At 33.4% G+C, this 24,131-nt stretch overlaps 2 protein-coding genes, 1 long non-coding RNA gene and 1 other non-coding gene across 7 annotated transcripts in view; 2 read left to right on the top strand and 2 right to left on the bottom strand.

Moving 5' to 3' along the window:
• The window catches only part of LOC141461304 (transcription factor SOX-8-like), a 41,073-nt gene extending 22,264 nt beyond the window's left edge, over positions 1 to 18,809 (top strand). For 2 of the 3 annotated variants that reach the window (XM_074142240.1, XM_074142249.1), the window contains exons 3-7: positions 2,390 to 2,608; positions 9,041 to 9,219; positions 10,114 to 10,363; positions 10,458 to 11,786; positions 12,696 to 13,005. In XM_074142240.1, the coding sequence (XP_073998341.1) occupies positions 2,390 to 2,608; positions 9,041 to 9,219; positions 10,114 to 10,363; positions 10,458 to 10,626 (817 nt within the window). In that variant the 3' untranslated portion in view covers positions 10,627 to 11,786; positions 12,696 to 13,005. Of the gene's footprint in view, positions 1 to 2,389; positions 2,609 to 9,040; positions 9,220 to 10,113; positions 10,364 to 10,457; positions 11,787 to 12,695; positions 13,006 to 18,554 lie in introns of those variants that run through there. The other variant, XM_074142241.1, reaches the window with a different exon arrangement.
• Positions 1,688 to 11,541, bottom strand: LOC141461346 (uncharacterized). The gene is made up of 4 exons (XR_012462779.1): positions 11,404 to 11,541; positions 8,732 to 8,956; positions 8,218 to 8,291; positions 1,688 to 2,025 (listed from the first exon to the last, which is right to left on the bottom strand). It is a non-coding gene; the product is annotated as an uncharacterized lncRNA (long non-coding RNA).
• On the top strand, positions 3,366 to 3,471 carry LOC141446358 (U6 spliceosomal RNA). The gene has a single exon (XR_012453660.1). It is a non-coding gene; the product is annotated as a U6 spliceosomal RNA (small nuclear RNA).
• Wbp2 (WW domain binding protein 2) lies at positions 15,199 to 24,031 on the bottom strand. Of its 2 annotated transcripts, XM_074142290.1 has the most exons (7): positions 23,850 to 24,029; positions 22,555 to 22,729; positions 21,945 to 22,104; positions 18,662 to 18,808; positions 17,587 to 17,709; positions 16,806 to 16,897; positions 15,199 to 16,001 (listed from the first exon to the last, which is right to left on the bottom strand). In XM_074142290.1, the coding sequence occupies exons 1-7, from the start codon at positions 23,903 to 23,905 to the stop codon at positions 15,957 to 15,959; spliced, it is 798 nt and encodes a 265-aa protein (XP_073998391.1). In that variant the 5' UTR covers positions 23,906 to 24,029; the 3' UTR covers positions 15,199 to 15,956. The 2 variants fall into 2 exon arrangements, with proteins under 2 accessions (XP_073998391.1, XP_073998400.1); XM_074142299.1 differs by lacking the exon at positions 17,587 to 17,709 and having other exon boundaries at positions 23,850 to 24,031.
• Between the last annotated feature and the right edge of the window lie 100 nt (positions 24,032 to 24,131).

Raw genomic sequence — 24,131 nt, 5'->3', positions numbered from 1 at the left:
GTTAATGCACGAAAGCTTGCCTACGCGATTTACAAATCGTCTAAAATTTGAACGAATTGCTTATGGATAAGAGCCAATTATTACCACGTTACTTGAATAGGTGACTGGATAATTTTTTTATTACAAAACCTCCAATTAAGACCAGGCAAAAACGTCATTCGTCGAATTCCTTGAATCTCGAGGACTCAATATTTACAATATTGATATAAAACTACTTTTTACTTGTTCGCAAAGAAAAAGTGCTCATTCCGTTTAAGTAGAGAGCGAATATTAGTTGAATTGTTATTTTTCGAAGAGTTAGAATGGAGAGAGAAGTGATGGGATCAAGGATTCATTGAAATTTTACACAAATTATTTGAGCAATATTAACAATTGCAGTATTAGAAAGTCGAATGAGTATACTTATACCAGTTTTATTTTATTTTATTTTTTTAAATATACGCGCCATAATGGATATTGACAACAAGTAACTGTAGTAAACAATTTTTAACACGTATTGAACACTGCAAATACAATCCTCACGAACTTACTCGTTAACCATTCCGGTAAACATTCCCTACCATTTAAAAATGTAAATTTTGGTTTGTACAAAAAATAATACACAGACTGAACATTCTCTGCATATTCACTTCTTTTCCCAGAAATTTTATTTGTAGAAATTTTTTTGAAAGTAAAATAACTGTGTTCAATAAATTTGCTAAATATAATTTATTTATTCAGTTTTGTAACATTAATGGAAGTCCGTAATTATGGATTCCACTTCAAATAATTTTACAACTGATAATAATAACGGATAAAATCCTCAATCGTCTCCCTTTAACATCCCTGCCAGCCTAAGATATCGGAGAAATCCAGTGAGAGTTATAGAGAGTTATCCTCCTCCAGTACCAGGTAACTTCGCAGTTGACTAAATCTTCTTGAGATGATGGCATCGCATTCAATAAGGAAGTATTTTTGCGTTTCCACCATCTCCTCACAGATCTCTTCAGAGATCATTCAGATGTTTCCGCTTCTTCAGGTGCTCTCTGAGTTAACAATCTCGTCAGCACGTAACACCTGGTAACTAACTTAATACAACAGTAAAGGCTCCTAACACTCTTCAGATATACTATTCATTGCACTTCTAGACAAAAGGGTAACAATCCCAGTAGAGAAGTCCTAGGAAGAAAAAGAAGCTGTTAATCAAGTAGGCTCCCATCCCCAAAATACATTTCCGGCAATTACTACAAATTATAAATGAACAATTTTCTATGATCTTGAAATAAAATGTGCTTCAATGAATAACTGTAAGCCACCGTGGATTTCATCTTTGGTTTTTAAGCTGGTTGGTTCCAGCTCCAAGTTATCTGAAATCCTCAGACTTCTCCGGCAACGGCCACTGTCACCTTCCATTAGAAAATATCAACAAATACTGCGCTTCATAGATTACCCAAAAACCTTCTAAATTTTTTTTTTTTACCCTGAAAAATTTTGCAAATTATTGTTATAGCTTTGCATTTTCGCAGAAACAAGATTTAAGAAAATCGGAAGAAAAAAATCTAGAAACCTAAATCTTATTCTGTAAAAGTTGACTCACTGTTAATCGATTTCCTTGAAATTTGAAATTTTAGTTATGTTTATTAATCTTACAGAAGCAAGAAATTTGTAAATTTTCCATTAAAGCTCTTTGAAGGAAACCTGAACTTACCAGCTCCCCTAAGCGCTCCAAAAATGTAAAAGTGTTATATTCTCACGTGTTCTTCTGCGTTTGGGTTCAGCATTCCTTTGCATTCTTCAGTAAGCTATCCGAAGATCTACAGTATTGTCTGCCACGAAAATGCACTATCCGAAAGTAGTATGACTGAGAAGGTTCCCTCTCTTGGAGAACTGAAAACTTGGAATTCGGGTACCCAACAAATATCAGTTTGAAATTCCTGGCATTCTTTTGATTTGCGGCGTATTTAGGCTTGATGAAATCGGTTTTATGGCCTGGACTCGCAGCAAATTTGAAGTTTAGACTCGCAATTCTACCGAATTCAGTTGGATCTATAAAAAAAAATAATAATAATAACGATAGACTTAGGCAAGATTGTTGGGGGTTTAAGAGCGGACAAATAAGACTTAAGAACGAAGATCTACTCAACGAAGTCGTTGACCAAAGGAGTTAGAAGCGCAAAAAGAACTAGTAGGAAAAGTCCTCAACCTCTTTAGTAGTGCTGGTTTCGTCTACTAAATCCAAAGGCACAATTAGCCCTCTTTAGGCTGCGGTGCCGGGGGAAATAGGCCCCGCTATCTTTAATCTTAATCTTATCTTTTCCTAGAACGTCAGAACAATAAAATAATAATTAGACAAGTTAAGCATTGAAACTATTTTTAAATTGTAATTGAAAGGTAATTATTTATTGATTAGGCTGTTAGCGGCTAAAGACAAGCGGCCCTTTATAGAGGAAGCTGAAAGGCTGCGGTTGATACATAAACGGGATTATCCAAACTACAAGTACCAACCAAGAAGAAGAAAATCTGCAGCATGTCCAACCACACCCACAACGATATCCAAACGGGGCACCAGTTCCCAACAACAGGTGACAAACAAGACTGGACAACGTGTAATAAACAACAATAATTACAGGTGATAGATAAGAACTATTTCAATTTTCTATATTCAACAACAAATTTAAACAGGCAGGTAGTGAGAACAAACTTCTTATAAGTGATCTTATTTATAAAAAAAGTATTCAATAAATGCTCTAAATACTTACTTTTCAGATTTATCATAATTGTATATGTTTACAAAATAGTTTTTTTCAGTATTATCATTTCTGAACATTTTTCTATAACTGAAGAATGAATAGAATAAATAGCGTTTTATTTTTAAATTTGACACATAACTTTACAATATACATAAAGCAATCTAGAACACAAAGACATTCTACTGAGGAACCACGATTTATAATTTAGATTCAGTAGAACATCCCACAAAGGTAGTTCTACTGAAGTTCTAACAGAGATTAAATCGGTTATGTAAATAAATTTTAAAGGTAATATTTCCTCGTACATCTGGTGGTATTGTGACTTCTGGGCTCTAGTAATAAATTCTTTTTTAAAAAAAAAAAAACTTCTAATTCCTTTATAGTTTGCACTATTTCTAACAGTTGACTTCTCCAACTTCCAACTCAGTCAAAGCTGCCACCTGATGCTTAAACTACAATCTTGTTTTTTCCTTATTAATATTTTCAACTGTTTTATAATTAAAAACTTTCAGAACATAATCATGAAATGCTCTTTAAAAAAATTAAATTATTTCCCGTTCTAAATTCATCATGTAATTATAAGTTAACTTTGGAATCCTGAGAATCTTTTTCTGAAAAAAATCTTTGAATTTTCTTGTACTCGCTTCGGCGGTACATATACTAAAATTGGAACGATACAGAGAAGATTAGCATGGCCCCTGCGCAAGGATGACAAAAAAAAAAGTTGATACACAACATTTGAACAGTGAACATCACATCTTTTGCTCTGTGAAATTTACTTAAAATTCAGTAGTTTGTTGTTCGAATAAAACGCTGAAAAGTGTCTCAGTGACCAATTTAAATACGCGCTACACGTTAAAAGTACTTTAAATATCGTAAAGTGTTTCTTTCTTTCTTTCTTTCTGGCTAAATCAATTAACTTTTAATTGGTTTAAAAGAAGAATACTTGTACATACTGTAAGTAGCTGTTTATATAATTACAAAGTTGGACAATGAACTGTATTGTAAATATTATTTGTACATACTGTATATAGACATTGAATACTCATTCTCTCCGATTTCTATTCTCTGTACATAATTCTCTTTCTCTTTTGAATTCTTTTAAATTACGCGAACTTCTTTTTTTTTTTTTTTTTTTTTTTTTTTTTTTTTTTTTTTTTTTTTTTTTTTTTTTTTTTTTTTTTGAATGAGTGATAACATGAACTGTTATAGTAATGGGCCTTAGTGACAATACTGTGTTAGAAAGCTCTACTGACAATGAGTCAACTACGTCAGTAACTTCAAAAAAGAGAACCAACACATCGGGCAGCTCACCCAACAAAACTAAAAGGCTGAGAGACTCAACTCGGGTTACCAGATCCTCTGCCAAACAACAACCCAAAGGTTCACTGTCTTCTCTCAGCCAGCCTATCTTTCGACAGCCTGCAATGCCCGACATGCAAACAGCTACTACGAGCACTGCTAATATTGTCACACAGAGTGCAATCACAGTCACAGCTCCACCGGGAGTCTTGTCTGATAATCCCTTTGCGCCGCTTTCTGAACTAGAAGAAATGGAAGTCGCACCTACCGCGCCAGTGCGCACTCACAAACCACCACCTATCTATGTGAAAAATGTTCAGAAATACTCAGTTCTCTGCACTAAATTATCTGAGATAGTGGGAAATGACACATTCACTTGCAAAGCGCGAATTACTGATTTAGTAATCACCCCAAAAACAGTTGAGAGTTACAGAGGTATCATCAGGTACCTCAAAGAGCGCAAAGCCGACTACCACACCTTCCAGCTAGAAGAAGAGAAGTCATACAGGGTAGTCATAAGAAATTTGCATCAGAGTATTCCCGTAGAGCTCATTAAGGAAGAGCTTACTGAGCTTGGCCACACTGTACGGAATGTAACACCAGTTATCCACCCTGTCACGAAGCAAACGCTCCCACTCTTCTTCGTAGATTTGGAACCCCGCCCGAATAACAAAGATATTTTCGACATTGAAATTTTATGTTATTCTCGAATTAAGGTCGAAGAGCCCCATAAACAACGACTTATAGTCCAGTGTAAGCGTTGTCAAGAATACGGACACACAAAAAGCTATTGCCAGCACCAGCCAAGGTGCGTAAAATGCGCCGGCGACCACTTCACCCCGGATTGCGGAAAGCAGCCGAACACTCCAGCTACATGCGCACTATGCAACGGCGAGCATCCTGCGAACTACAAAGGTTGCATAGTTCACAGAGAACTACAGCGATCGAGAAGGCAACGACCTGTTTACGAGCATCCTTCAGCCCACCGAAGAACACAGCATCCAGCCGATCAGCCGCCACCAGCACCTCAAGTACCAAGACACTTTCCTTCTTTCAACCCAGTCAACAAAAACATGTCATTTGCTCGGGTGGCCGCGGGGCCACAACCGTCTTTAGCTCCCCCTCCACTTCCAATTCCTTCAAACTCAGGAGACATCAATTCACTCCTCAGTTCTTTCCTATCAGACTTCAAGTTACTTATTGGGCCTCTGATAACTCTCCTCACAACTGTAGTCAGCAGGCTCCTCCCCAACCAAGCTCCTTAATGCCCATCACCCAACATTCCCTAACCCTTCTCCTCTGGAATTCTAACGGACTGACAAACCGCAGACAGGAACTTGAAGTACTACTACATGACAAACGTATTGACGTAGCTTTGATAACTGAGACACACTTCACTGACAGATCAAGGTTCTTTATTACAGGATACACAACTTACAAGACTAACCACCCTGACGGAACAGCTCACGGAGGAACCGCAGTACTTGTTCGCAGTTCCTTATCACACTTCCTAATCCCATCCCAAGCAACACCCTCCCTTCAAACTACCGTCATCTCTCTGTTGTCGGAGCCATTTTCCTATACCTTGGCAGCCGTGTATTGCCCTCCCAATCAAATAATCCTCCAAAACCAACTTTTATCCTTCCTCTCCTCTCTAGGTCCTCGATTTATATGCGGTGGCGATTACAACGCGAAGCACCCAAGCTGGGGCAGTCGTGTGGCGAACCCGAGAGGCCGAATGCTTTTTAACATCCTTAATCAAAACAGTTACTCCTACTTATCCTCATCCCAACCGACTTATTGGCCAACCTCTCCTCGTAAAAGACCCGATCTTCTTGACTTCTTTATCTGCTCCAATATTTCATCCTTATATACTGATGTACACACTCTAAATGATTTATCCTCTGACCATAGCCCTGTTATCCTAACTCTTGACATCCATCCAAAACAAATTCCTCCTAGGCAATCACTTATTAACGGGACTGTAGACTGGGACGTATTTCGAGAGACTATAGAGCAAAAACTGAACTTAAACGTACCTCTTAAGACACCACAACAGCTAGATGATAATGTACAATACTTGACTGACTCTATCCAACAAAGCGTGTGGCACTCCACCACACAGCTCACTCCACCCAGAAGACCGACACCTCAAAACCTCCCACTCTATCTAAGACAACTAATTACAGAGAAACGTCGTGCGAGAGCTCTCTGGCATCGCACCAGATACCCCTCTCATAAGCGACTTTTCAATCAACTGACCAGACAACTTACTAACAAACTGCAAGAATATTATAACGAACAATACTCAACCTTCACTGAATCACTTACAACGGATGACAACTCTCTCTGGACTGCTACCAAGAAAATACTTAAATACAAAAACATCTCTCACCCTCTTCAACAGACGGATGGTTCTTGGGCTAAATCCGATGAGGAGAAAGCCCAATGCCTAGCTCAACATCTTTCCTCAGTTTTCACTCCACACCCAGACTTACAAGATTTACAACATACTGAAAACATCACTAACGAACTTGACATTCCTCTTCAGCTTTCACTTCCGCCTAAACCGTTCACTCCTAAAGAAGTTAAGAAGATAATCCTTAATCTCCCCAAAAAGAAAAGTCCTGGCTATGATCTGATCACTTCCAACATCCTACTCCAGTTTCCCAGAAAGGCAATAGTTTTTATTACCCATCTCTACAATGCAGTCCTTCGAACCACCTACTTCCCCATCCTTTGGAAATTCTCTTCAGTGAGAATGATACACAAGCCCAAAAAACCTACACACCTCCCCACCTCATATCGGCCAATAAGTCTTCTGCCCTTATTAGGGAAAATCCTTGAAAAGCTCCTCTTAATCCGTCTCCAAAATGAAATAGCAGCCCTAAATGTCATTCCTGATCACCAGTTCGGCTTTCGGAGTTGCCATTCGACTGTACACCAGACGCATCGCGTTGTGGATGTCATCGCTACCTCCCTTGAGCTGAAGCAGTACTGCCCGGGTGTTTTCCTGGACATATCGCAAGCCTTCGACAGGGTATGGCACCTAGGGCTGCTGTATAAGCTCAAGGGCGTCCTACCTGCAACCTATTATCTTGTCCTCAAGTCCTACCTGTCCGACCGTTTCTTCCAAGTAGTCCAAGGTGCCTCATCCTCTCCTATTTATCCCATTCTTGCAGGAGTTCCTCAGGGAAGCATTCTTGCTCCCCTCCTCTACACACTATTTACGGCTGACCTACCAACTCACCCAAACACTATCACCCTTACCTATGCCGATGACACGGCAATCCTTTCTCCAAACATAGATCCTGTCGTGGCAACACGAACCCTGCAATCCCATCTTCACATCCTCGAACCCTGGCTTCGGCAATGGAGGATTAAGGTAAATGAATCCAAATCTAAACATGTAGTCTTCACCCTAAACAAAAAAACACTCCCTTCTCTTTACCTGAATAACATTCCTATCCCCCCTGCGAACCAAGTACGATACCTTGGCCTACATCTAGACAAACGACTAACGTGGAACCCTCATACTAGACTCAAACGAACTGACTGCAACTTCAGGTACAAAATGTTGAAACGACTACTTGACAAACGCTCTAAACTTACTTTACTGAACAAAAAGAGACTCTACACTGCCCTGATAGCCCCAATATGGACATACGGAATTGAACTTTACGGTACTGCTAAACGATCCAACCTTAACCGTCTTCAAACCCTACAATCCAAAATCCTGAGAACCATCCTCAATGCTCCTTTCTATGTCTCCAACCATACTATCCATTCCGATTTAAACATACCATTTGTCTCTGACCTAGCCCAATCCCGCTATACAAAATTTCATTCCAAACTATCCTTCCATTTTAATCCCCTAATCCGTGACCTATCCTCAAGAACACTTCCTTCAAATCCTCATCGAAGACTAAAGCGGAGGTGGCCGCGCGATCATTTAAGTGCAGAACGGCGGCCTCCTAGGATGGCTGCTGTGTAAGATTGCCTTCTTGGCGAACTAGCGGCTCCCATCACTGGATGGTCGCCGTTCACATCGCTCATGCCTATTTGTATATATATTTATTTATATGTACATTATTCACACATCAATTTTGCTTGTTGTATATATGTACAGTTGCAGAAATAAAGTAAAAAAAAAAAAAAAAAAAAAAAAAAAAAGAATTTTCTTTACCTGTTCATATTTATTTTTGATCATTTTTCTTTATTGGAAGAGTGTGTGAGTACAAGTTATAAGTCAATCCGATTCTACAAAAACAAAAGAAACGTTTTAATTAAAAAAAAAAAAGCAATACATTTATTTATTCCTTCATTCTTTGGATTTACCTACGACCGTGCTCTTAAACATACTTACATATGTATTCTAACAATGAGAACTCAGTAGAATGTTATACTAGGTGCTGAAATTTAATTAAATACAAAACTTTAGGAAAGTTAATTTTCTCAAAAAAATAAAAAAAGAAGGCATTTCACAAAGTTTAAGCAGTGTTTTTTTGCTGTTCCTTACTATTTTATGTACGAGTTTTTGAGTTTAAAGATTCTTATTTTTCTTGAAAACAAAAAATTGTTTCCAAATCCTCCACAAAAGTGTAAATACGGAAGTTATTTTCATTTATTTTACAAAATCACACACTAAAAAGCTTATAGTTTCACAAGCCATATTTACCATCAAAGATTGTGTTAAATACCTATAAGCATCTCATCTTAGCGAAATGCTAAGAAATCCTCCAAAACAGCTAAAGACGATGGTCTCGTGATCTTCTGAATAAAGTAAGAGCCAGTGAAAAATAGTATAATATGCTCTTCTTTGGGAGTTCCATCATTTCATGAATTCTCCTTTTAACCATTCATGTATTTGTATCAATAAAAATTAGTTTTATTGTGTTCAGCTTCATTTGTTGCAGAAATGTACTCTAGTTTTGAAAATAAATAAAGTTAAAAAACCACTCAAATTAAATTTTGTATTTATTATTTAGTAATTAATTTGCCTGATACAGGATAATGAGGAGCGTGAAGAAAGAGAATGCTAGCGATATGGAAGACAGTATGGCACCGGTACTACAGGGCCCGCCTACACCGCCGACAACGCCTAACAGAGGACAGGTTCTCAGAACTAACAGCAACCCTTCTAGCACTTCTAGCAGCACTTCCTTGCAACAAACAACTCACAGATTAGGTTCGACTTACATATTTACCTTAAAAGCAAGAGAGTAAATGTTCAACAATCTTAAATTTCTTTGAAATAGTACACTAATATGGAAGATTTAGTATTTATTCATTTATAAAATGTGTTATCATCTTTAAAGAAAGTTGAATTTAGCACAGTCCTTAATAAGAAAATATTCAAAGTAGAAAATTGCAAAAAGATCGAACTCAATATCCTAATGCCGGCAAATGCTCCTGTAAACTCCATCAATCACAATAGTCTCTTCTCTCTTTCTCGCTGTCAATTTTTCTCCTATAAACTTTTTTCTAGTTATACCTTACTTTTTCAATATGATTATACGATTTTCTTGAAACTTTGTGTTTTGGAAACACAAACTTTGAATTTTTATTTGAAACAAGTCCTGAAAAAAAAACCTAGTGAAGCGTAATACTCAACAATGATAATCTGTTATTATAATAATAATAATAGTATTCTTTCATTTAACGGGTCTCATGAATAATGACGGTTCCGTAACTATAATATTGAGATACATTAAATGCAAAGATAAGGTACTTAGCATATTAACACATGTATAAAACTCAACTTTTGAACAAATAGCCAAATCAATAAATTGATATTCTCCACACCTATTTTATTCGAAACCTCATTGCTGGTTCTAAAAAAAAGTACCAGCACAATGCTAGCTCTAAAAAAAAATAGTTTAAACTTTATACCATCCCCTGTTCTACCAAATATTCTGGCAAGAAACACGGAGAAGTTTACATTCAAACGCTAAATAAATGTCAAAAATTTAGGACACATTTGTTGCCGAATGGCCAAACTTTCATAAGAATTTGTTAAAGAAAAAAGCATTCTTTATAAAAATGATAGAAATTATCTCAAAATAATTTGAATTAATTTCAGTGCCTTCCAGTTCTCCAGCTCATTCATCAGATCACTTAACAGGAGAGGTGGCTGTATTGTGCCCACCTGTAGAATCTGTAGATTACAGTGAATTCGATCAATATCTACATCAACCTTCTACACAGCAGTCAAGTCAGAGCAATCAGAGCCAAACTGCTTTGACACATAATTCACCTGCTGCAGCCACAGCACCATCCTGGCCACCTGAAGAATCTGCCCTTTTACCTGATTACTTACAACAAGATTTAAGGTATATTTTGAACCAATTTGTATCAGATATTTTTCTTTTATGAAAACTTTACATTTCGTAAGTATTAATTGATAATAAAATTTATGTTTGCCAGGTATGTAAGTGCATTTCAAACTTCTTCTTCAAAGTCATGCCCTCAAGATAGCACACGTTATTCACAGTACTATCAGTATCCAGAATGGTCATCTAGTTATTATAATCCATGTCAGTACCAACAACAGTCATCCAAACAAATAATGGATTCATGGAATGGATATTTGTAAATTGAACAATAATTTCTATTATTTATATATTCATAGACAAATTATAAAACCTTTCATTTAGAAAATCTGTTTAAGAGTACAATCTTAAGTGCCTTGCATTTAAATCAGTCTGTATTTTTTCGAATTTATACATTTTAGCATAATTATGTAATGAAATTAAATGGGAGGAATACAAGGGATTTTAATTATATATAATGTTTGCGAACTGAGCCAAAATATATTTTCTGTGAAATAGTGGGAATCCGCAATACTGAATTAAAAATATTTCTTCTTTGCTTTCTATTAGTATAAAGCATTCCTAATTTTAAACAAATTTATTAGGCGTTATCTCATTTTTCGAAACTTTGTTTATTATTATTTTAGAAAAAAAAAAAAAAAAAAAAAAAACCTTTCATAAAAGCTGTTGAGAATCGCTTGACCTAAACTGAAGTTAACGTATCGTTTTAAAATTTGAAATGACTGTTCATTCTCACAAAAGTTGTTTATTCCACTTCCTTATGTTACAATCTATTTGAAAATTTCAAATTAAAACAAATAAACAAAGTGAAGTTGATGGTATGATTTTGTGATATTGTCCTATGTGACATGTTTTATATGTCGATAAAGTTCCACGTAATAAATACATAATTACGAAAAAGAAAACAAAATGCTATTGATTTCCTTCCAACATTTGCAAAAAAAAATTGATTTTCTTGTGAGGTATGATTACGTTTTATGTAAATATAAATTGATAACTTGAACATTTTTGTAATCTGTTTTAATAAAGATTATTCTTACTTAAAGCCAGATTTATTTATAATTTGTGTAGCTTCAAAACCTTCCAGAACTACTAGAACTGAATACTGAGTACTAGAACTAGAAGAAAACATTGTAAAGTTACAAACTTAATAAACTTGTATCATATTTTTATTGGAAAAAACTATATTTGGTTTTTGATTGTTTTTAGTTTTTGGTACGAACCAACTGATTATATAAATTTGCGGTGATCTAAGCGTTACTTAGCAACATAATCATCTGAATAAAAAAAAATTCCTTAGGTTCAAATTCTTTAAATTTGAAATGTCTTGTCTCAGTCGACACTCTTTGAAAACGGTAAAAAGTGCCATGACAGTGGTGGGGCAACAAATGTCTAAACTAAATGAAGTTTTAGTAGAAGAAGTGTAAGTTACTTTATATGGTTTTTAATGAATCAACCTAAATAAATTAGTGGGCTAATTTATTCATCGCTTTTTGGTAACTAATTTATTAATAGAAAAAAATATTCTTGCCAATTTTAGTCACAATAACTGAGACATTACGAATGAAATTGGCAACAATCTCTCTTCTAAATATGTAAGATAATAAGAGTTTGTTCTTACACATTTTTTTTTTACGAGTGAAGTTGTTTTATAAGTAGGAACGAAATTAAGTACTTATAAATTCATGATAAGAAATTCATTTACTAATATTGGTGTAATAAAATAGAAACTGCTGAAGTCTTATAGAAAGATTTCATTTTATTTAAACTGTTTTATACACACAAGTACATTATGGTGGGTTTTTTTGCATGATTATACACCAACATTAATATAATAATATAAATACATCATCATTAACAACTTGAAATTTACGATTGGGGGAACAACCCTAGTGACCAGGAAGTTAAAAGGCAGCCCACTTTTAAGAACTAAGTGTTAATATTCTCTTGAACGCGATCTGCGCGGCTGGCTGCTATAACTTCGAGGCGAGAAGGCAATACAAGCGCGTTTGTCACAGCTATCCAATCTTAACCAGGTCGGCTAGCGATCCTCTTTTATAAAATCTGTCGTACTATCAGTTCAGAAAATGGGGGAAGAAAGTGAAATCCTGATGGAAAAACCGCTCGTACCTCACTAATATTACAAAAATCTAGTAAACAAGCATTATAAATAATATAGTAAGCAAAAGCTCTTGCTTTTGACCTTCCTAAAGGCGGGCATTTCTGTCGATACAATTATTTAGGACCGACAGTTCGTTGGATAAGCATATGAGTAAATTAAATAGTTCAAATTATAATTATAAAGATTGGAATTATAAAAATTTTTTTTTAGAGAACCTGTGATACCTCAACGAAGGCGAACTAAAGCTCCAAAAGCGAGAACAATTATAGTTGACATTGTCAAATTAGATGTTTTGACCGTTATCAGCCTTATGATTCCTACATTAATGATTTGGTATCTTCGCCCTCCTTCTTTAAAAAAACTTTTTATTGTCATCCCGATGTTGATGGTGATATTTGCTGTTTATGCTAAAATATTGCTTTACTTCAAGAGATGGTTAATAGCTAAAATATGTTACTATCAACACCGTTAAATTCTTTTATAAAATCTTGAACATTCAATAAAATTGTTTAGCGGACAATGTGGAGTATGTGATTATATGTTATTTTACTTAATATCATTTTGGTAATAAGATAAAGAATTACGTTAATTCATGTGTTTTGAAGGGTTTGGTTGAAAGTTTGTTCAAATAAGTTTGCCCTAGTTTTTCTCTTGAAAGAAATAGCCATAACCGTGACCGCACATTGAACGTGCTTAGTGGATGCAAACACATACAATCCATCTTGGCACTTTTCGGAGGCCAATGTTTTTATTAATTTTGAGGTAGTTTTATTTATTTGATTTTTTTATTATTTAACATCTGAGGTTATTGGCGGCAGGAGCTTTTTTAGTGCACTGCCGTCTTCTGGACAGTGTTCTCTCGTTATATATACCACTCCCGGACAATGAGTTGTAAGAAGCTCCTAGGACGAGGAAAACTGAGGGCCAGCAGCTGGATTGGAGTCCGGAATCTCCGCGTGGGAATCCAATACGCTAATCGCAGAGATTCCTGAAGAAGTTTGATTATTTACAAAAAAAATGATTTTTAGTGACTTACGAATTAATTTACAGAAAGAGAAATAAAAAATATCTATTTACATGCAAACTTATACTGTCCTTTCATGATTAATTCTCCATTCTGGAATTTTACAACAACCAATTGTAAGCGCACCTGCAAGCATTTTGGTAATAGCTGATAAGAAATATTATTAGTGTGAGAAAATTTGATATCTTAGTAGATATTGTATAAATAGAATTCGAAAGCCCTCTAACACTCCCCTGCAATCCAGCCCGACATATACACACCTAATAAAATGCCAGGTGTTCAACATTTTTTTTCTTATCGAGTGCCGTCTTTAAAAAGTTCTTATGGGATTTAACTATCAGATTTTCATCTGTTAAATTCAGGTCATATGACAAAAGTGGGTTGGTTTTTAAAAAACTATAAATGCAGTTCGGCTTTACGGTTAACTGTTTTAAAATTATAATGTCTCCTTTCAATTTCATCACTTGAAGTTTTATAAAAAATTAAATTTAAATTAAAATTAAAATTACATAGTATTCATTAAACTATATTTTTATTTTGCCTTTTTATGCCAACGACTTTACGGTCTGTAGTAAAGTACGTTCTTGAAAATTAAACTCGTAATCTACACAAAAATCTACAACTATAAAACTAAAACCTGACCCTAAGCTCTTTACAATGCTAAACTGCTTTAGTTTGATCTACATCATAAATAGTTGGGCCGTAATATAGTGCCTTCCACAAAGCCAAACCTTTCCAATTTGACCTAAGACTTCACAAAACTGGGCTGTTCTCTATAATGTCAAACTGTTGCCGTTTAAAGGAATATCATTTTCAGATTCAGATGAGCTCAAAACGTTTACTTTTATGAATATTAAATTTTGAAAATCTAGTCCTCTTGTCTCTTCTTGTAAAATTTGAACATTTATATTGTTGGGTAATTTTCTAATTGCAGTTGGATTTTCCTAGAGAGAATATTGTAAAAAGTTAAAAACAGCAAAAACTTCTATTTCTGGTTTTTCGTTTTGATTGTATTAAAAAAAAACTTTTATTCAAACTAATTACTTTCTCCCTACAGTTACGTTGATCAATTTTTATTTAACAAGATACCATTTACCTAAGATTCAGTTTACTTTTATGAACAAAGTTGTGGTTTAGACCATGTCAATGAAGATTCATTGACAAATATTCTTACTAATCTATTCATAAACTATTTATTACAGTTCGTAGCAACAAAAAAAACTATTGACACGAAAAAAGTAGAAAAAACAGAAAACATACGCACATGTCAAAACATGTCACTAATAAAAATGTCGGTTACAATAATGAAGGGGAGATACATGTCAAGGATGTCCCCATGTCGTCACGCCCATTTCATCTTGTTTGCCAGACTCTTATTTCTTTTTACATTTTTTCCCCCTTCTTTTTTATGTAACAATAAACATTTAACATTTTCTTGCAGCAACAGAAAAAAAAACTTTTAGAAGTATAGGGTTAATAAGAGCTTAGAAAATATAGTGTAACAAACTCGTTATAAGGAAAAAAAACATATCTCAGAACTGAAAAAAATCATGGTCTCGTATTTTTAAACAATGGGCACCAAATATATTTATACATTATTGATTTTAAAATAAAAATTACCGAAAAATGCAACGATGCATACTGAAAACAAGACTCTTGTTAAAATGGGTTAGGAAAAAAAAATCTAAATAAAACATACTTAAAATATTTATTTTACTCCTTAAAGATTTAATAAAATATATGTGAATTATCATACAATTGGGAATGCTAATGCTTATAATTTTTATACTTTTACTGCTTTTACAATGACGGTATTGTAAAACAGAAAAATTGTTATTATTCTAACAATAAGGTAACATTAATACGGAGAATGTTCTTGCTTTTATATATTTTAATAAAATATAGATTGCTTATACATATATATTTTTATATATCAGAAAAAAAGTGCAATAATTTGTATAAATACCAACATTAAATAACAAGATAGGCTTATCATCCGAAGCTTTAATAAAACTGTAACTTTAAATAAATTACAAGCAGCTCATCATAGGTGTAATATACATTTTTTTTATATAAATTTTAACAGTTTTGATATAGTTGAAATACAAAATAACAATTTTTACAAGTATTACAAATATAATAAATGTTTATTTCCTGGGGGTTGTTAAGAAATGAATGTGCAAATAAATTCCAAATGACTGACTAGTAAAATCAAAATTAAAAAGTGAATTACTGAAATGAATCAAAATAGAATAACTTTGTATTTTCTTAATGTTTTTGCGATGACTTAATAATACTCCACAGAACAATTTTCACATGCAATTAATAGACTTATGTGAAAATAAAACATTTTATAGTTTCAAAAGCTTAAAATATATTTTCCTTCCCAATAAACAAAGGCCTTTTATATTATAATAAAAAGTTTACTGATTAAAGGTTTGCATTCCTTATTGATTTTTCTTATTGGCTTCTTGATAAGTAGGTGGTGGTTCCTGTTAAAAAACAAAAAAAAATTATCTATTATATCTTTCAATATTGTTTTATAATTCTACTTACCACTAATATAAATACTTGATAATTTAATGAATTCATAAAGCATTCGCAAAGGGTACAACTAAAAAAATAATGATGTTAATAGGCGACAATATCCGTAGCAGTCGATGCTACCTCTCCAACCTCCCAAAAAATAATGAATATTATTTTGTATACATATAAAACAGTCGGTAAAACTTTTAGTTTTATTAAAAAGAATTAGTTGTATTTAACGTGAAGTAATGTTGGGTACTTAACTACGAATAATAAATATACTTAAATTGATAACAAAATAATTAACGGGAAAGATTATAACTGAAATTAGCAATAAACTTTCTTAGCCTAGATTAATGAATTAATCTTCAAAAAAAAGATGAATAGAACTCTACAAAAAAATAGCTGTTATCATTTACATAAAATATAGTGCCTAACCAGAGAGCACGCATTTCATCTTCATATATAAAATAACCTACGGGGATCTGTTAAATTAAAAATTAAATTAACGTGAACACAATGCTCAAAAACTCTGATCTTCGTGTTTACAGCACTAATAACAAAATATTAAATATCAATTTAGTATATTATGCCAGTACATATATTATTTATAAAGAAGCAGAAAAATAACATAAACAATCTAAAAACTGGTGTTAGTTAATAATTAACAGCTTAAATATAAATCAACCTACATCTGTACACACATTTATTTTTCAACGAAGAAAATTAATGAAACAAAAAAATAATTTTTAGATAATTAAGTTACTTACATAATAAGCCGGTGGAGGAGGAACGTAGGCATAATGTGGTCTATTTGGATCGTAGTAGGCGTTTTGAGCTGCTTCTGCTGCTTTTCCTTCCGCTTAAAAAAACAAAATAAACGTAATAATCACGTCCAGGAGGAATAAATTTAAATTCAACGTTTTATAAATCGAGACATCCTTATAAAAGGCTCAGAAGTGATGGCCAGGACCACAATGATTTTTAACACCACGAATGTAGTAGAAAGTAGATTAGATACATCACGGAAGTCTATAGACAGAAAAAGTGAGGTAAATTATAGTAACACTTGGGATGATACAGTTCTATAAACAAATATACGGAAATCGAATGGAAGATTTATCTTATGCACCTCGGGTGCAAGGTCGTAGACTAGACATAGAAGAAAAAGAAGAAGAAATTAAGATATGCCTGTACTTTCTACGGGATGGACCAGAGGTCGAGTCCAATTGGAGCTCTTAGCATTTAGTGCAGTCTCTATAAATGAACTATTTCATCGCAGTAGCGCAATACAATAAAAAGATTAAGAAGAAAAATAATTAAAAAAATCATCGAAATTGATAAACTTTTTTCTATCCGAAAGGAATTTCTTACTGTCCCAGCTGCAACAGTTTGTTGGGTTCAAAAGTTAAACTGCTTAACTTTAAATTCTGAGATATTTCAAAATTATTATTTACAACGGTGTAATTCTCTAGCAACAAACCCGTAAAAATAAAACATTAGAAAAAATTAAAAAGTGCAAGCGCTTTGCAGATTTAATTTAATACTTACAAGGAGTCGTAAGATTAGGATTGAATCCCACCGCACCTGCTTGATAACTTGGTGGTGCTGAAGCATAACTGCTATTAATTCCAGGATAGGGTGGTGGCATGTCCGTCATATAAACTGAATTAACTAAAAACACACAAATAAAATTTGTATGACATATATTTAAATTTGTTTCAATTCCAAAATAACGCATTTGAATTACAATAATGATTCCTTTTATGTTGCCCGGTCCTACCATAATGCGATTCATGTGGCAGCCTAAGCAATTATTAAACTAAGGAAAGTATGATCATTACTCTGTGATTTTTTATTATTTTTTCTGGGTGCACAGTAACCAAAAGGAGATAATTAAGCTCCCAATCGAGGTCAGGTGGTCCTAATCATTCCATATCATCCCAGATTCTCGAAAGAATGTTCTATGAATAGTCGGAGGGAGCCAAAGATAACTGCTCTTTAATTAATGGCATCATACCTGTCTCTCTCTCTCCTCCAATATAGTTCAAATTAGTTTGCCGTGCCATTGCAAAATTATAAATAAAATACAAGAACTAGTTCTACACTAGAATGGTTAGGTGGCCCTAATTTTACAACTTTTAAAATGTGTAGCTTCCACTTATACCTTGTTGAAATCAACAAATAAACGATCTGTGCAAAATTTTAGCTCAATTGGATAAACTTCAAAAGACCTTCTTAAAGCTTTAAAATTTTCGCCCGAAAAGTAATTTTTCAGATAATTTTTTTCCCCTAAAAAATTGTTTGATTGGAAAAAAGTGGGGGATGGGAGTAACAAAATTTTAACTGTCAAAAACAACATCTACAGCTAAGAGTCACCTTATTCTGCACCCTAACTGAATGTTATTATTTTATATAAATTGTGTCTATTTAAATATACGGTTAGATTCGCAATGATCAACACTAATTTTAGTAGAATTTTCCGTTTTTCAAGTAAATCGTTTTTGTTTTTTTTTCAGACATTTTCAGAAATTACATCAATTACGTGCAGGATAAAACTCATTGTGGGTTGTAGCTCTATTCAAGCGTGGCGGATAATACAAATATAAACCCGAAATTCTTTTACCTGGAGGAGCAGCAGGAAATGCGTGTACTGGTGGAACCCAACCATAGTACCCAGTTGGTGTAGCAGTGTAAGCAGGAGGTGGTGCCTGATACCAGTTTCCTCCGGGTGGAGAATGTGGTGGAGGGGAAGTCGGACCATTTCTTGTAGCTGGAATACAACAATTAAACAATAAATTAATTTCAATCAACTTTTAAATTAAATACACCAGTAAAAGCACGTAATTAGTGAAACTTCCTCCCATTCAAAACTAAGCGAATTAAATTATTTTTTCGACAATGATTATTCAATTATTGTACTAATTACTTTTACTTCTAACTTAATTATTCTTACAAAATTAATTATTTATAAGAAATATAAGTAATATTCTTTAAATATAGTTCTTCAGTTTACACACAGAATTAGGTAAAATAAATGAAGCTACTTATGTCACATCATTAACTTCATTTGACACTAGAATAAAACATAAATAACTTAAGTTTTCCTTTGGTTTTTTGTGGACCAGTGATGATGATGATGATGATGATGATGATGATGATGACGGATTGCCCAAATAGATTACATTCCACTGTACTAACGTGCCAAGTGTATCAACCACAATAAGAGGACCTCTACAATAATCAACTTAGAACGCATACCCATTAAGCAGGAATTGTCGATTATAATAATAGAATTTCTTTCTTAAAAAATATATAAATATACAGGTTAAAACATGTTTCAATTTGTTCCCGTTCAGTTAAGGTTATTTTCTATTTTTACTTTCCCTTACTCTACAAAGAGAAGGGTTGTAATCGTGCAGATTTCCGATTTTGAGTTTAAAGAAAGTAGTTTAAAAAAAAGGTCTGAAGAACAACAAACAGTTATTTATAACAAAATCAATAAAAATATAAACTTAGAAATTGAATCACTCCCGCACTAAATCAATTATTCAATATGAAGCAATTTTTACCAAAAATAAAAATATTTCCAAAATCTATCTCTGAAAAGCTCATTAAATTCAATGACCTACTTGCACTAAATGTTTCAATTAAAACAAAGAAATTAAACTGAGTCATTTAATGGTCACCACCTAAAAACAAATCTGCAGAATCAGCCAATTGTTAACAATATTACTTAAAAAAAAAAAAAACTAATGAAAAAGAATTTCCACTAAAACAATCTGAATGGATCAGCAATTGTAGTTGGGCTTACATTTTTACAAAATTAACGCTGACCACATAAAAATCTTAGAGCTTTTAATAAATTATAAACATACAATAGCCATTTTTAATGCTAATCTTTTACAAAGTTGAAAACAATATTTCTACTGAAAAAGTATTAGCTCATTGGCTAATAGATTTCTGGATATCCAAGCAGAGATAGTGGATTCGAATCCACCTGCCTGCTTTAGGAGCCTAGCAGAAGAACACTGTTCGGAATCGGCATTACATTGAAAATGGCTCTAGGCACCATAATTGAGAGAAGCCACAAATAACACTTGTAACACACCATAGGAAATGATAAGGAAAAAATCTAGTGAGACGCTCACATGATATTTTTTAACACCGATTTGTAAAATCTATTGAATATTTTTTTTTTTCAAACATTTAGCATTATTAAATTAAATATAGATACGCTGGGAGATGTGAAAGATACATCCTCCGAATAATAAATAATGGGTCATCGTTATTGCACAACAGTCCAAAATTCCATCCCTCACCTAATTAACACTTGAAATCGGTCATACATTCTCAGTTCAGAATAGAATTAATATAATTATTTCTAGAAAATACAAAGCATTAGACAGAAAATTACTATAAGTAATTAACACATTAATTACTTATTACTTCCCGTTAAGTAATTAACGAGGAAAATCTCCCCGTTTTGTAAAATGTCAGTGCACGACCACTCGGGGAAATCTCCCCGTTTGAAAATGCAATGCAATGTAAGTACTGAATACATGGTTTTAAGTATATGCAGGCCTATGCTATCTAGCGGCATTTATTCAAACTAATGAGAAAATATAGTTCCAGCTGTCGCGACTAAGTAAGTTGTATGAACACGAATAATAACACAACACGAAAAGCTATGGGTGAAACAATAGATACCAATGCCTAAAGTATATCCAGCAAGGTACTAGGGAAAAGCATCAAGTATGTGATACCATAGATATGAATGAAAATTACCGACTTGTAAAGTTTTAACCTACCACAGCGTCCTTATTCGAACATCCCAACTTGTCTCAGAATTTTGAGATGAAGGTTACTGGCGGCAAGAAAAAATATCCTCACAGACAATGTAGAGTCTGTTCTTCTAATAAAAAAAACTGGATATACTCGCTATATTTGTAGAAGTTGTGAAGTACCATTGCACAAACTTATGTTTCGAAAAATATCACACTATACAGAAATGAATATATAGACTTCGTGACCGTAATTTATTAAACTAAATTCGAGATTCAAGATTGGCGAGGAATCGGTCAAATAAAAGTTTCTGTAACTCAACCAACCCGCATAGCCACGCCCTGAAGAAGACAATATATTTGTCGAAACGATGGCAAAAAGACGAGTTGTTTTTATTTGACCGATTCCTCGCCAATCTTCAATTCTTAGTTTACAGAAATACTAAATCTTACAAAATACTATTTTATGTCATTTGAATTAAAATAAATGAATATTAATTAATTTATCACTAATTTATTTCTTTCAATGTTCATAAATGCGTAATTGTGGTCTATATTTGAGAATTGCACTAATTGTCGCACGTAACAAATGCGCGGTGGATAACTTATATTCAGTTGCAACTCGTGCGGTCGGTAATGTGTTAAGGTGCAGTTGAAGTGCTGGGACCAAACCTAGCCTTCTCAGATTTTTTTTTTTTTTTAGATCAAATATTTCTATACATTTTCTGTAGATTAAACATTAAATATAGTCAGAATTTGAAATAGCAGAGGAATCTAAAATGATAACCACTTTAACTGTTATTAAAGACTTCAAGTTACATGAGTTAATTTCCTATAATTTTACAATTTTTATTACCTTTACTGGTCTATGCGGTGCTATAATTAAGAAAAACGTAGATATTGAAAATGGAACTTGAGTTAAAATAAGTCAGATTCGTCTCTAGCATTCTAGGAGTGAACTACTTTTTTGCTTTTTACGTTTCTAAGTATTTAATATGTTTAAAAGTTTCGGACTGCAGTAAAGTTAAGTTGTTACAGAAATGGTCAAGATTTAAAGCATAGTTCCTGGTGAAAAGCATGCTGAAAATAAGAATGGTCATTTTAAAAGAGTGAAACCAGACGTACCTAAATCAGCTGCCTTAATCATAGCTTGGGCAAAATCTATAGCTCCTCCTTTTTTAAATAATAATTTAAATTTTGCTTCACCAACCCAATTACCGTTGGGCTGGGCACGAACTTTGCCCTTTATATAATTTGCTCCAAACACAGGCTGTTCCAACTCCACCTTTAACAAAAAGGAAATAGAAGATATAAGAAATATCAAAATCTCTTGATGCTTAAAACTACTAATTCATATCCTAACACAATTTCTATCACTGTCACGATTAAAAAAAAAAAAAAAAAGTAACGTATGGACAGGCCAGCTAAAAGACCATCCTCCGAATCAGGTGTGACTGAAGCGGCCAGCCAAAATACTAAAACATATCACATTATAAACCTCTTATCGCTTACAGCGCCTTGGCTTAATGTCTTAAAAAATAAAAAGATAAAATCCAAGCCTTAGAGCGAGAATCGACCAAGTACCGCAATATAACTTAACTTAGGTTCACGTTTTGTTCGTGTTTATATATTTTTTGCAAATAAGTAAAGTTTTTGCAAAGTAACTCATTATAAAACCAAAACGTTTAAAGGAAAAACGATTAAGTATTTTACAAGTAACATAAGTGTAACTTACATCAGATAAAGTCACAAATGGGAAACTAAAAGAAAGCAATGCATCACTTTGTTTATTATTATTGAAAATCATTCGATGAGTGGTGAGATATATCCTTCCAACTTTAGTACCTTTGAAAGCTGGGTTGTCTTGCCCAGAAAAGTCCATTGATACATCCTCAGAGAATAATAGGATACTAAAACAATAAAAGTAAATTAAAGAAATAAATAAACCTCACAATTATAATTTGATGGATTTAAATTCGCAAATACCAGAGATATTTTTGTAATGCAGCAGATTATTATGTAATACCAGTGGTTTAAATGGGAGGAAACTATGGTAACATATGACTATTTTCGTGATCAAAATAAAGTTGTTGCAATTTTTCTTTGCAGACTAAGTTCAGGTCTCAATCATAAATCACTATAATTGCAGCATGCTTTAAATGTTATAAAGTGAGTTCAAACAGGCTTGAACTAATAGATCCAAGACTCTTTCTCATTACCCAGTTTTCCCCAAACAAAAATTAAGATAAGTCGCTTTTCCGTATAATTCAAATGAGAGCATTTCTCTCTTCTTGACCATTCTCCCTAAATCCTTCAGGATCTAATCATTGCGAACTAAAATATCTTCTTTTGTTTATGGGAGATTATCATTATTCGAACCCTATACATTAATAGAGAATAATAAATCTGAGGCTAATTACAAGGCATCACCAATAAACTAAACTCATTTTGAAAGGCACAATTTCCGATTTGAGGTTGTGATACGTCACATTAACAAAAATGACTCAATTATGGAACATTACACAAGTTTTGTTATACTTTATCTGACATCATTTTCATTGCAATTTGCGTCAACATATTTTTCTGTTTCTTTCTAAAAGGCCTGGAAAAAAAAAATCAAAATTTCTTTTAAACTTTAATTTTAAATGCCCATTATAAATGACTTGGCTTTGCTCGCCCTCTAAAAATCGCAACCCACAGCTATATGTCAACTTTAAATTAATAATATTGAAACTGTAGACTCCTTTTATGCACCCTAGAAATATTTTAGCTTATCCTAAGAAAACTAAACAATGAAACTAAAGACATTGGAAAATATGAAATAAAAAGAATATCGTTACCAATTTAAAAAATTGATAAAGTCATCGATTGCAATTGAATTAACTCTAAATTTTCAGCAGCGTTGTGAAACTGGATTTCTTTTAAATCTTTGCCAAACCAATAACTGCCGATTAAACCGATTACCTTACCTACATTTCAATGTTTGTAAAATTAGATTCTAACATGATAAATGTCCGAATATGCACTCACCATTCACCAGCATGAATAAGAACTCCGCCATTTACATGAGCTGTATTGAGTGACATGGTTAATTTATAGAGGATTTAGTAATTCTTCCAAACTCAATATTAGATTTAAACAAGTTCAAGTTGCCTTACTGATAAACCTCTCCGAACTTTCTAGACCAGAAGGTGACAGCTGTTTCTTACTACTAAGCAATGCTGCCATTAGACCAAGTGCATGTAACTAAACCTTGGGAGTAACAATTATATTACTTCAAAACTGACTGACTACATCTTACATAAAATAGGT

The sequence above is a fragment of the Rhodnius prolixus genome, unplaced genomic scaffold (assembly GCF_049639745.1).
Source record: "Rhodnius prolixus isolate KJV_2025 unplaced genomic scaffold, Rpr scaffold_1, whole genome shotgun sequence".
NCBI classification, from domain to species: domain Eukaryota; kingdom Metazoa; phylum Arthropoda; class Insecta; order Hemiptera; family Reduviidae; genus Rhodnius; species Rhodnius prolixus.
This window is presented reverse-complemented; position numbering and strand designations above follow the sequence as displayed.